Raw genomic sequence first — 13,221 nt, forward strand, 5'->3', positions numbered from 1 at the left:
AGTGAGGTGTGATTATTATTAATATTTGCATACATTTGTAAAAAGGACATAATTACCAATTCATTTTCTTTTTATATAGAAATGATGAAGAATTCCTGCTACATAAAGACAAATAACATACCATCAAGAAACTCACACACAAAGCAGAACAGCGTCTGGGAGGAGCTTCCCACCCATCACTTCTCAGACACCGTGGTGAGACGTGGGACATGTTTGGTGTCTTTCATCACAGCAGTGTAACACCTTAAAGCATTTCATTTACACGAGGAAGCAGCTCAGACAATCGCCATTTGTTTACTGGGACTAGTGGTTTAAATTAGCCCTCAAATACAAGTACATAAGAGAAAATGACAGTTTCCTCTCCTCGTATATTAGACTGCATTTGTTTTTTTTTTAACCTGTGTATAACCGGACAGCACTGATGGTAAAAAAAAAAATCTTCACTGAGAAGCAGTGTATTAAATCACATTTTCACTCGATAAAAAAACCTTTAAGAATTTAAGCAATAAGCAGTAAAAATGTGGGTGATTATGTGTTTGACAGTGGTACGTCATTAGCAGTGGGCTGTACAGCCTTGATAGTAACTGTGAATGCTCTGTCTGGGCAGATTCCTCCGCTGTTGCCCAAAGTCACACATTAGAGGCATTAAAACAGCCATCAGCACCGTAGGAACAAGACCGTCTTCCTATCCCCTGCAACCATTGACAAAAACAAAACTTAGAGACGACAGATGCTGATTTGTAACTAAGCGACAGATCCCTGCGAGCAAATAAAGCGGTCGTGCCAGTCTTCTTGCTATAAAACTCTATTTGTTTCCCTGTGACAGAAATCCACTGGATGCATGAAAACACTTTAAAGTTGATATGGGGATACATTTTTTCATGGAGCCATTTATTTCAATTTATGTGATGCCTTTGTCCCATGTGTTGGACTGCAGGAGTTATGAAAATGAGCAAAGTGAGAGCTTTCTTTAAATCGGGGATGAGGATACCTTTTTTTTTTTTTTCTTCAAATTAGGCTCCTGTAAGAGGGAGATCATAAGCACATCCTGAGACTTTGAGCGAGGGTCTCTGCTGACGCCGCCGTTGTCGAGGCTGGACTAGGCTGCGCCGAGCAGCCAGGTTGACAAGGACCTGTGCTCAGCACTAGGGAAGCTCTCATCCAGAAACAAGAAAGCCCTGGGGAACAAAGACAACAATATGCCAAAAAAGCCCCACTTGAAAACAACAAAACAACCAGAAAAGCCTCCAAAAGAGTCGGCGGTGGGTGATTGCCAGCTGCACTCCAGATTACCAAGCTCTCTGAGTCTTTCAGCATCGCTGAGAGCTGTAGCATCATCTCCAGCTCCTTAATCAGTTCAGCTGGGGAGGGATGGATTCTGACATGCAAAAGGCTCAACACGATGGGGAATAAACTCATAATCAGCAATCATATATTCCACATTGCTGGAGGGGGCGGGGAGCTCATCTCAGATAGGTCAAGGATCTCTCCACAGTCAGTTAACCCCTTTGCTCCGGCTGGGAAACATCCACGCACTCATTGTCTAGGACACCCATTGTTAGGTCTGCTCCGATGCCTGACTCGCTCAATTAGGATACTGAGATTGACACGTACGAGGTCGCTTTTTTCCCCCCCTCTCGCACATCAACTGTGCAATATGAAATCATATACTATGAGTTCATAAATGGGGTTGGATTTCATTACCATGTGCTGCGCCTTTAAACAAAGTTCACTGCCTTGCACATTCTCCCTCCTTTCATCTTTGTAATTAGCTCCGAAGCAGCATTTCTTTTATTTCAAATGAATGCATGTGCATAAAAATCAATCTAAAGCGGACTCTTCTGGCAAGGCTGTTTTTCTTTGTTATTTATGATGATAAAATTGCTTTCATGCATCTAAGATGGGGTGAGGAGGAGCGCCCGATGCTGCCAACCTTGAGAGTTAGTGCTCACTCGCAGTCGGCGCCGGTTCCTCTGGGAGATTCAAACTTGTTTTGTTACAATCTGCTTCACGGCGGCGAAATGTAACGTAGGCACTAACGGCGAAGTTGGGAGACTGAAACAACTTCCAAACTCTGGAAAGGCGATGTTGTTCTTGAGGAGCCCCCCCTAGTGCTCTGGAGGATTTGCAGTCGTCGTTTGTTCATCAGCCTCCACGGCAGATCAGATGAGTGTAAATGATGCCATCCTACAAGGAGAACCCCTAATGGCCTCTGCTGGGACATGTAATCAAACGCCTCACACACTTCTCTCCCTTTTGTAATCAAGCGGCAGAGTGCATGTTGTGACGACCTTTGTTATAACGCTGCCTGTTCCCTCATCTCATCAAAATTCCATGCACCTCTCATTTTTCATCCTTTGTTCCCCACCAGGGTCCCTAGATGCCGCAGTCGCTCTCCATGGAGCTGAGGGGAGTGTGACTTAGCATGCCGTGACCTCTGACCCTTCCACATTCCCTGACTCTACGGCATATTTTTGCTGCAATTCTGGAAATGCCATCACTATACACAGTCTTTTTGTCTCACTACAAATTCCAGCGACTTCCACGCGTGTGAACAAGGAAATCAACAATGTTAGTAGAACGCGGCTTTACCATATGTTAATAGCATAAGTGCTGAGCCACACAAGCGGCGGCTCTTAGTGGCTGTCACCGAGGGCTCCTTTTAAGTCAGCCGGGGTTACATTAACACCAGAAAGGTACTCCTCTCTCATCTCACCCCTGCCGGACTGACACAGGAGAAGGATAAAGGTGATAAACTACACAAACAATACTCCTCCTCTTGCCCGCCGCCAGCGTGCTTGCCTAGCAAGAGGGATCTGATTACAACTGAGAAGAGAGCAGCTTGGTGTTTCATGGAAAGGCAGGTCAACTGGAGAGCGCTGTCGGAGCTTGGGAGTCACCGGCCTGATGGAGGAGGAGGAAAAGCTATCCGACACGGCGGGGAGAGACGGAGGTTCGTCTCCAGCCGTACAGTGATGGGCTTTATTTACTCTTCCATTAGGAACAGAGAGGAGCAGAGTAATGATGGAAGCGAGAGGACTGAGCAGATACGACTCGGGGGAGAGATGCATTAGTGTTGTCTCGTGCTCCTCCTCACCTTCTACCTCTTTTGGTTCCTACCCCGACTCCCTTTGGCTCACACACAAGAGACGGAGCTGCCCCACTGCCAAACACCTAACTCTGTATGTGTTTTTCTGTCCTCAGTGTTTGAGTCAGACAAAACGCAAAATCAATAATGCCTTTTCTCCCCCATTTCCTCTTTGATGCAACTTCAAAAAGCCAATGGACAGCCCTCCAGAGGCCCCAGAGAGGAAAAAAAGCCAACGGTACGAAACATGCTCAGAATGAAAGTACAGGACGGGAAAACTTCCCCCTGCACTCTCTTAAAACATTGTTAACTTCTGGGCCCCAGGCGGCACAGCGTATAAGGACAAAGCAGGGAATTCTTCATCTCTGTATTTGATTTTTTACTCTTTGATGTATTGATATTCCTCCTTTTCTAATCAATGCTAAAAGCACATATCTCAGTATTTGAAATAACCACAAGTAACAAATGAGATATGGGTCTTCTGTGAACAATGACAGCTAAACTGCCCCGTCGCTCCCGTGGATACATATTCTACCGTGGAAGCTACAGGAGGACAGAGAGGTAAAAAAAAAAAAGAGGTAAAAAATGTTATTTAACTTTATGGACTGTGGTTCATGATTATCTAAGGAGTGCTGACAGAGGACGTGTTTCTATCAGCAGCTAAATGCTGCATGACAGGGAGACACTTCAAAGGATCTATAAGTGACTCCTGAAATACTGAGTGAAAGTAAAGCAGGAAATTACTCTTGGAGGCGTTCGACGAAGCCCAGCGAGGTGGTCTACCTGACTGGAGAGCCAAAGTGAGAACCCTGACTGAACCCGTGCACGAACAAAAATGATCTCAGGTATCCGGTTTGTTGTATCCCGCTGTTAAATTGGGCATAGGACAAGTCAGTCATTTAACCTTGCTTGTGATTGGAATAATCTGTCAAAACCAACACGGTGTGACTGACAAGACGACTGACAGAGATTTCCGGCACCCGGCAAGGGCTCGGATGGAGCTGTACATTAACCAGGGAGCAGCATAAAAACTATACTCATACTAACTGCATTCTTGTCCGTTTGGTTGGTGGCAAAAGGGAAAATCTGTTTCACAAGATTCAACACTTAAATGCTTAAAAGATATGAATTCATTGTCAATGTCTTTTGAAGTATGGATAGTAATTCAGTACTTAAGTGCTATTAAATTATACTGTTGTAATGTGTAGTAACTTTGATGATTATATCTATTTATTTAAAGGCATTGTTATTCATTCATTGGTGATTGATTAAGATCAACTTTAATTGTGATTTATGCCACAAGAATAACTATAGGATTATGAAATTGTCAATAAAATATCACATAATAAACAATACTAACAGGCAAACAAGCAAACCCAAAATGAAATTTAAAAAGTGGTGCCCTCCTCCCCTCTCATCTCCTCTCCTTCTATGCGGCCAAATCAAAAATCCATGCTCTCAATGGGCAGTCAATATCTCATTAACCAGTCCCTCCACACACAGCCAGGAAGCCAGGATGTGCGTCTCAGTGTGCACAACGCAGGCTGGCACACCCCGCACACTTTAATAACCTGTGGGGACGCCATTCCACTTCCTCCGCCAGCCAAGAGGCAGCAAGGGAGAGGGCTGGAGCACACTCCCACCATCTGAGGAACCTCTTGTTTGTTTTGTCTTTTTCCTCTGCTCAGATATGATCTTTTCAATTTAGCTGTGACATGTAAATTCTCCCTTGGAGAAAGCGAAATTAAATCTATACATCTTTCATGGATCCAGATTTTGTGCGATGTACAATTTTGAGGTCCTACAACATTTTTATTTGATTCTATAGACAATGTTATTGAACTTTATTCGCATTCAAACAAATAAAATATTCTAATACTATAGAAAAAAATATATATATACATTTTTACATCAGAGGACGTGAGAACAGCTCTTCTTATATTCCTTCTTTGTAAGTGGGTTTTTTTATTTTAAATCCTTGCAGGTGACTTGTGCTATATTTGCCTCCACCTTAATCTGTGGCGATTTCTCCTTTGGCTCTTCATGTCCTCGGCCCCTAACTGGATAATAGCCAATCTTGTTAACCTCTGCTTTAATGTGTGAGAGCCTGCAGCACTGGGTAGTGAGCACTTCAATCAGCCACTGATGAAAAGAGACAAAGAGCACCAAATCTAAGGCAAATATTTACAGCCTTGTTAATATCGCCTTAAAGCGCCTATCACAAGATATTTAGCTTTACCTCCTGCGCGGCCCCAGATCATTTTTCACAGTCTAGTACACACTCGTGTTGAATCACATATTCATGTGCAGTCTGCATACACTGTCGTGGCTCCCTGGGCCTTGCTTTCGACAATTTTTTAAAACACTGCTGCTGTACACCTTGCCACATAATGCCCTTTTTTTGAAGGGTTAATTGTATGTACTGTGGGATGTACTTTTCCAAACCCGTTTTTTTTTTTTTTCTGTCGATCCACACATCAAACAACTTTCTTTAATTATGTAATTGGAATTTTCATCTTAATTGTGCTGAGTAGGCTGGCTAATTTGCATGGGGTAATGAGAGGGATGTTTCCATTACAGGTAATTAGGTGCTTGAGAGGCAGTGGTGGTGGAGAGGCTGAACAGAGAGGGAGAGGTGGTGGTTATGGTGGTGTACACTATGAACAATAGTGAAAAGAAAGATCACCAAAAAAAAGGCACATGCAGTATAATCATGTAGAAATATTAACATAATGAAGAACTGCAAGCCAAGGCAGCGAGTCATTGTGCTGTTCATCCATTTCACTGACCTTCTTCTGGAAGAAATTACTACTTCTGTTTAAATTAGTTTCCAATTATACAGCTTGTTCACATTTTAATTTAATTTCTGACATTGTCGCAGTAGCCGGGTGACACCAGCAGCTCCTGTCAAACTGAACGGAATATAATAACAATGAAAAAGACGGAGCTAAAAATGAGAGAAGAAAACTGGCTCCTAAATATGTTAAACTAAATCCTGATGAATTAAATTCATCTATCGCTTTCAAGATGTATTTTTAAAAATTGTTCTTCTACGCTATAGTCAAAAGGAAAAAGAAAAGAATATACAGATATGTAAAACAAAAGTTACACACAACACAAGACACTGGCTTCCATCTAAAAATGTGATATCATTTCACTATGAATTACATATAGAAGGACAATAGGTCAAAGGCCATTTTCATATGTGTCTCACTGAAAAGAAGATAAAGTACAGCACTCTCTCTTCAAGACTTGAGTGTCACTCCATAAATAAATAAATAGGGGAAAAAAGTAATGATATGGTCATAGTCTCACACAAAGAACTAATATGTAAATTATAAATGTAAATTAGGATACACTGTGAGGGTTACTTTCAACATTATATATTAACAACACATAATTTATTAATATCTGCATTTGGTTGTAGCATTAATTGTATTTGCTTAAGTGTAATGTGTACACACAGACATATTTTTTAAGATGCACAATAAATATGATAAAAACCGCAACTGTGAATTTATTTTTGGACAGGTGGGACGAGGGACGCAGCGAGTATCAAATCAAATTAACATTACTGACATTTTTCTACTTAATACAGGATGACAGCTTCCTGTGCCCCATCATGGTTATTGTATTTGACTGTATCGTGGCTGCATGTGAGCACATATGTTTGAATATGGACGAATGGAAGAATGAGAGTGTATTCATGTGTGTAGAAAATGTGTGTGAGTGTGTGTGTGTGTGTGCGTGTGTTTGTCTGTGCAAGCAAGCATGAGAGAAGTGTGTACTGTACTGTATGTCTGCCAGCACTTTAAGTATCTGTCTGCGTGGATGTGTGTGTGTGTGTGTGTGTGTGTGTGTGTGTGTGTGTGTGCGCGCATGTATGCCTGTATGATGGAGGGGGTGGAAGAGCTGGGATTAAGCAAACTAGATCAACATCACAGCGTCTGGGAGGACCCGGTCCTGCTCTCATGGCCACACATGTAAACCGGACTACCCCAAAAAAATAGGTCAGTGGAACACAACACACGCAGACACACAAACATATAAACGCACATGCACCAGTATCAACTCCAAGAATCACAGTCTGCCAGTCGCGTCAGTGCCCTGCCGCCCGTCTGCGACCCACGCTCAACACCGCCACGCACATCTTCCCGCGGAACAGACACGTCCTCTGGACTGGAACAACAGGATTAAGAATGGGGCAGAAAGGAATAGCGACGGGAACCCCCCCCCCCCCCCGACTCCCCTTGCATGCTACCTCACATCAATGCCAAAAACACAAACAAAACAAAAAAACTTCTGTCCTGAGGCTCGGGAGCTGTTGTTGTCAGAGACGTACCCATACAATGATCACACCGGCTGTGGTTTCCACACCACAGTCGGAGTAATAAAGAGAAAAACACATTGAGGATAGTAAAATCAAGGCATAAAAACTCTACAGATTTCAATAATTTGAAGATTTTTCTTTACACAGCATAAAAAAAGGAAACTGTCCATGCACGAAGAGAAATATAAGGAAAGCTTATTTTACTTGCACGCATTCAAGAGCACAGTATTACTGTAGTTCTCTCAAGCTCCCTCCCTCCCCGTCTCCCTCACTCTCACTCTCTCTGTCACACTCATGCCTTGCAAATGAAATGCAAAGAGTTGGCAGGCTATGAATAGCCGTGCCGTACTTCCCTACTTGTTACTCTGGGTGCGGGATCAGCATGCGGTTTGCTCTTACCTTTCATAGCTGAAATCACAAAATACATCATTAAGCTTCGAGTCCATAAGAGAAAAACTATCACCAGCGCAAAGCCCTCCACTGCTGTCTCAGCAGCAGCTGGCCAGCACAGCTCTGTCTCTCAGCCTCCGAGCATGACCACACCAGAATCCATGTGACTGTGACATCAGTGTTCATGTCTGACTGCTCCCCACCCACTAGCCTTTGATTGGCACAGCAGGCAGCCAGTAGGGGCGCTGAGAGCTCAGGCAGGGAAGCTGGCCCTCTTCCCACTGATTGCAGTCAGAGCCTTGTATACCGGCTTGCTAGACACAGCACACGCTCACTATCTTCTGTGGCTTATCGCGTTTTAGTGCAGGGATAAAGTCCGAACCGGTTCTAGCAGACAGCAGATTTTCACCACTTTGTTCTGCCCCTACTGCTCTCTTGGCTTTTTTACATTTTTTAAAAAAATGGCGCAATGTCAAGGATAAGAAAAAAAAAGTCAAAGAGGGGATAAAAGGCTCGACAGGGGATGAGTGAGGGGTGAAAGAGAAAAAGAGCCGAAGAAACAATAGAAGGAGGAAGCAAAAAAAAAAAAAAAGAGAAGCGAGGCGAGGATGGATAAGAGGGGATATGTAATTTTTCTGTGGCTCAAAGATCGAAGCGCTCCGCTCTCCTGCTCCTCCCTGTCTGTAGATATGAGTGATCAGTGTGAGGCCAGATGTGTGCGAGCAGCGGTGGGCCCTACACAGAGAGAAGATGAGTGGAGTCTCAGCTTCTTCCCCTGACCTCTCAGAGGACCCGCATGCCCCCCCCTCTCTGTCACACACACACACACGACTCTCACACTCTTTTTGACAGGTGAAGAAGGCAAGATAGCGACGGAAAGGGTTTGGATGATCCCCTCCACCCCACAGCGACCCGGCGATGAGTTTCTTGCTATCATTTCTCCCTCTCTCCCTCCCATGCCCCTCACTTTGGCCCCCTGCTTCCCATTCCAGTCCCTACCTCTCTCTCTCCCTCACTGTCTCTCTCTCTCTCTCTCTCTCTCCTCCCCCTCTCCTCGCTCATCCTCTCTCATATGATAATCTGTTCTGACTCCTAACCAGCTGTCTCTCTCTGATACAATATTCTGGTTTTAGTGCAATCCAGCGCCGGCCAATAACCACGTTGCATTTGGCATTTCCATGAAAAAGCTGGTGGCTCGTATCAACCCATCTCAAGACAAATATCAAACAGCTTTGGTTTCAGACGCCGCAATATTTTGAAATTGAAACACCTACAATATTTCACATTTTGGAGGCTCATTTCACATTCCCCGTTGCCGTTTGATATTGATAACAGCACTGCAGCACACTATCTGTGCCACAGAATTGTGCTCCTTCCAAGGGCAAGAATTTCATATGAACAATACAGTATTAATAGACACTTTGATTATTTATTTATTCCTATTTTTACACTCTAAATATCCATATTCATTCGATGTCTTCTATTGTTCATTGAATAAAGGTACTTCTAACCACATATAAAATGGAAATGAGGACTCAGCAGCTCGCAACATAAATCTTCCCATGACAATGTTTCATTAGGACCTCTATGATCCATTAGAGTCACTAAACACATTAACTCACGCTGTGTCAACACCGGTCTCTTACACACACCGTCTAATGAACAAAATGTGATTCAGAGACATAAAGCATCAAATGGAGCGTGCCTGGGATACAAACCAGCCACAGACAACTATTCAGAACAACGTGATGTCAGAGACAGCGCAGTCGTCTCATTTCGACGTTGGAGTCTCCTCACAAAAAAAAACACATCTTCAGAGTTCACCAGATGAGTCAGGGCGAAGGCCCACGCAGGAACATGTTTAACTGCCACTATCTGTGGTTGTCTCTCACAAACTGGCTGCAATATCAGTCGTTCTAGAAGCAGCCGTGGCTCGGGACACTGTGGCTCAACGCTGAGCTATGGTTAAGAGGGAAAAAAACATAAAACATGATAACAGGGGTTGAGTCTGTCGGTTGGTTATCCAAGAACATCTGGGAACGCTAGAAGGAGCAAATGTTTCGTCTACTTACAATATATGTATGTGGTGAAGAGACGAGGTTCTGCGGGAGTTCCCTGCAGGTTTGGGGATTATATAAATCACTCTGTGGCTGCTTCTCAAAAGAAAGAAAAAAGACCTGTAAAATGTCAGATTAAAATCAAGATAACAGTAGCACACAGAAGGCTCGACTGGATTTGTTTTTTTGGAAATAAACAAGTAGCTTTCCACTGAAAGGTTGAACAAGATTTTCGATCGCAAAGAAGAGTCTCATCGTCCAGCCCCTTGTTTTGTTTTTCCACCTTTACACTTCAACAGTCAAAGGGTAGGTTCATCCAAATGACAAATGAATAAAATGAAATGAAACCAAAAACTATTTGCGTGGCTAAATACCGACTAAGTGCAAATATATCATTTCCTTCAGGATTTTGGGTGAGCCAACGCTTAAAGAAAGACAAAAAACTAAATATAATTTTAGTTGAAGAAACCAAAGAGGATTTTGTTCTATCCTTTCAGCTCTACGGCAAATATAGTTCCTCCAACTGAATATAATTGTGCTAAAATGCTAAGTCCCAGGCCTACAGTATATCTAAGGACAGGTGTTTCCATCAAAGCTGCTTCATCTGGTCTTGATCACACACTTCCTTGACTGCTCCACATTAGCAGTGACAGTATGCCAATATGCTGCTGATACTTATTCATTAGAGCATTGATTGAGCCACAGCGGCACCGACGGTGAAATGTCTGTGGGTAATAACGTGGTGATGTGAAGTCATCAATAGAATCATTTTAGTCATTTCTTTTTTTGATGCTCCTGAGTATAAAACAGAAAGAGTGGCAGTAAAGATTTTCTGTCAACACGCCGCTGGTACCGACTCTGAGCTCAACCAGACACAGTGCGCCGCGTGTCTGCGTTCGGAGCAGCCCCGTCATGTGTCTCGCACTCTTTATTGGATTAATTCAGGGAAATTTATTTACTGTAAACAAGCCCTGTAGAATTGAATTCAATTGAGATGAGGAGCAGAGCATCTAGTGGTGCCCCTGGAGGAGACGAGAGGACCAGAGCTGATAATGGCCTCATTAACATTCTGTCAGTAGCCGTTCCACGCACTGACACAACAAGCAGCTGATCCACATTAACTCTTACAACTCTGGACCGGCCTCCGAGGCCGAGGACACGCAGCCTTGCATGCCGCCGCACCCCGTTGCCTTTGACCCCACAGGATGAACAGTTATGAACCTCCTCAATTTGTGTCCCAAGCTTTTCGCGAGGTATCTCAGAGAGCCGAGGCTTATATTCCACCTGGTCGCTTGGAACTGCGCCGCCCGCCCCGAAGCAGCGGCAGAATTAACAAGCTCCAACAGGCACTCCATGAAAACAATACACATCAATTTTGTATAGATGCCAAGGAGTGGAGGGCATAACATTAGAACCATAACAGCACCGGCCCACACCACACAATCATAAACCAATTTAGGGCCATTCCAGGCAATTTCCTGGGGGCTTCCACTTGTGGGAAGACTTCAATAAATCACACAGACAACAAAGGGAATATCTATTTCAGTGAAAATGGAGGACACTATTGGGTTATGTCCAGAGGACTGCGGAGCGCTGCATTAAGAGACACGTTTGAATAAGGGCAGGGGGAGTTTAAAAACCTACATGCCAAAGCTGTGCTATGGTATAATGTTGTATTACGGTACAATGTGTAGCTACAGGAAACCGTTAGTGTTTACTCATTACGGCTAATGGATTTCCCACAGCGCGGCACAGTGTGTCTAGTCCAGCGAAGTAGCAGCCGTACGCACGTTTCGTTCTTGTGTAACTTTACAGATATTAACTCTGATTAGATGACTCCATGTTAGTACGTATATTCACTGTCCTTCATCATTAATATGCGCAGTAGCCCCACGGCCAGCTCAGCATTATTTTCTCTTTCTCGATCTGTCAGTCAATGCACACACACACACACACACACACACATACACACACACACACAAATGCAATATTTATAGAACAAGCAGGGTCGAAAGGAAGAGATATGAAAGCGTATCATTCCTACACAGGTGAAGTGTACAACTGTCAACTGTCATGTAATCAGAATCAACAACACAGTGCTTATGGTGAATGGTTGACAAGGCTATAGCCTTTTGTTTCACTGCCACGGTTATTTATAGAGCTAAATTAAAATCAACCATTTTTTCTCCAATTTTTTAAACAAACGCAAAAAACTCCAAATCATTTCAGTCAGATGTTTTCAAAGTACTGTGTCAACACAGCAGCGAAAGTCAAGGACTGACCAGGCCCGACATCATTTAAGGCCGACCTGCTTCACATTGAATGACCCCTCTCCGGTATGAATGAGGTGGTGGCAAGAGGCTGTGAACAATATTATTATCACTAAACTACTTCAGTTAAAAATAATAATTGCTGTGAACCTGCTTTTAATTAGCTATAATGTTTAAATTGTTGCAGTTATTTCCCTACTAGATGTTAAACTAAGTGGAAAGCCAGGGCATTTCTTTCTGTCTTTGGGCAACAACAATGTTCAAAACCTGCCCACTTGAAAGCGGATGGACAACTGGCGGTTACGGCCTGGAAAAAAATTCAGAAAGTTATTCAACAAAGGTTATTTACTTGGTTTATCGGCTGAGAAGGCAGAGAGGTAAAGAGAGACCATCAGCACTGTTGAAGGGCTATCATATCACTCACGGAACACATTTTAAATAGATCTATAGAAATCAGATTTAACAATGAATTGCAGCGCATCTCTTTTGTGTGAGGCTGCCCTTGGGGACAGAAAAGGAAAGGGATAGGAGGATCGAGAGAGAAGGAGCAAGAGGGAACGAGGAGGGGGAGATTATCGCAGGCATGGCAGCCTGTGTGAGAGGCTTAGCCTGGCTAGGCAGGGAGGTGGAAGCCTGTGAATTCTAATGAACTGGCAAGACTCCCCCAAAACCAGCTCCATCTCCATGGCATGGAGGGCGACAGGAGGGAAAGGAGGTGGTGATTAGGGGAGCGCTGCTCCTCCACGGCAAACCAAACACAGCAGGTCATTTTCCGTGTGATAATTATGGCTATAAGCAGGCATGAGGGATTGGTAATGGACCTTCTTATTCGTCATGACCTGCAAAGGCAACCACTGAGCCTGTCAAGGGGAAAAGCATGATGATGACGTTTTTTTCTTCTTTTTCTTCTGTGGGTAGGGTGACTCGGGAACTTGGCCTTTGAGGGAGAAGTTAACGAATGAACTTCATTATTGAGGAGCATACCAGGGAGACCCCCCGGAGTGTGTGATGTATTACCTAGCGTCAAACTTACAAACTCCCCCAACATCACCAATATAGCCTGACATCAGCTGTGGGGGGAGGGTG

At 43.7% G+C, this 13,221-nt stretch overlaps 1 protein-coding gene across 2 annotated transcripts in view; it reads right to left on the reverse strand.

The window, feature by feature from the left end:
• The window catches only part of roraa (RAR-related orphan receptor A, paralog a), a 176,545-nt gene that overhangs the window by 37,162 nt on the left and 126,162 nt on the right, over positions 1–13,221 (reverse strand). The window contains exon 1 of one of the 2 annotated variants that reach the window (XM_035642014.2): positions 7,818–7,973. The exons of the other annotated variant lie outside the window; for it this stretch is intronic. Within the exon in view, the coding sequence (XP_035497907.2) occupies positions 7,818–7,848 (31 nt within the window). The 5' untranslated portion in view covers positions 7,849–7,973. Of the gene's footprint in view, positions 1–7,817; positions 7,974–13,221 lie in introns of those variants that run through there. 2 annotated transcript variants of the gene reach the window in all.

Source organism: Scophthalmus maximus, chromosome 7, assembly GCF_022379125.1.
Source record: "Scophthalmus maximus strain ysfricsl-2021 chromosome 7, ASM2237912v1, whole genome shotgun sequence".
Lineage (NCBI taxonomy): Eukaryota > Metazoa > Chordata > Actinopteri > Pleuronectiformes > Scophthalmidae > Scophthalmus > Scophthalmus maximus.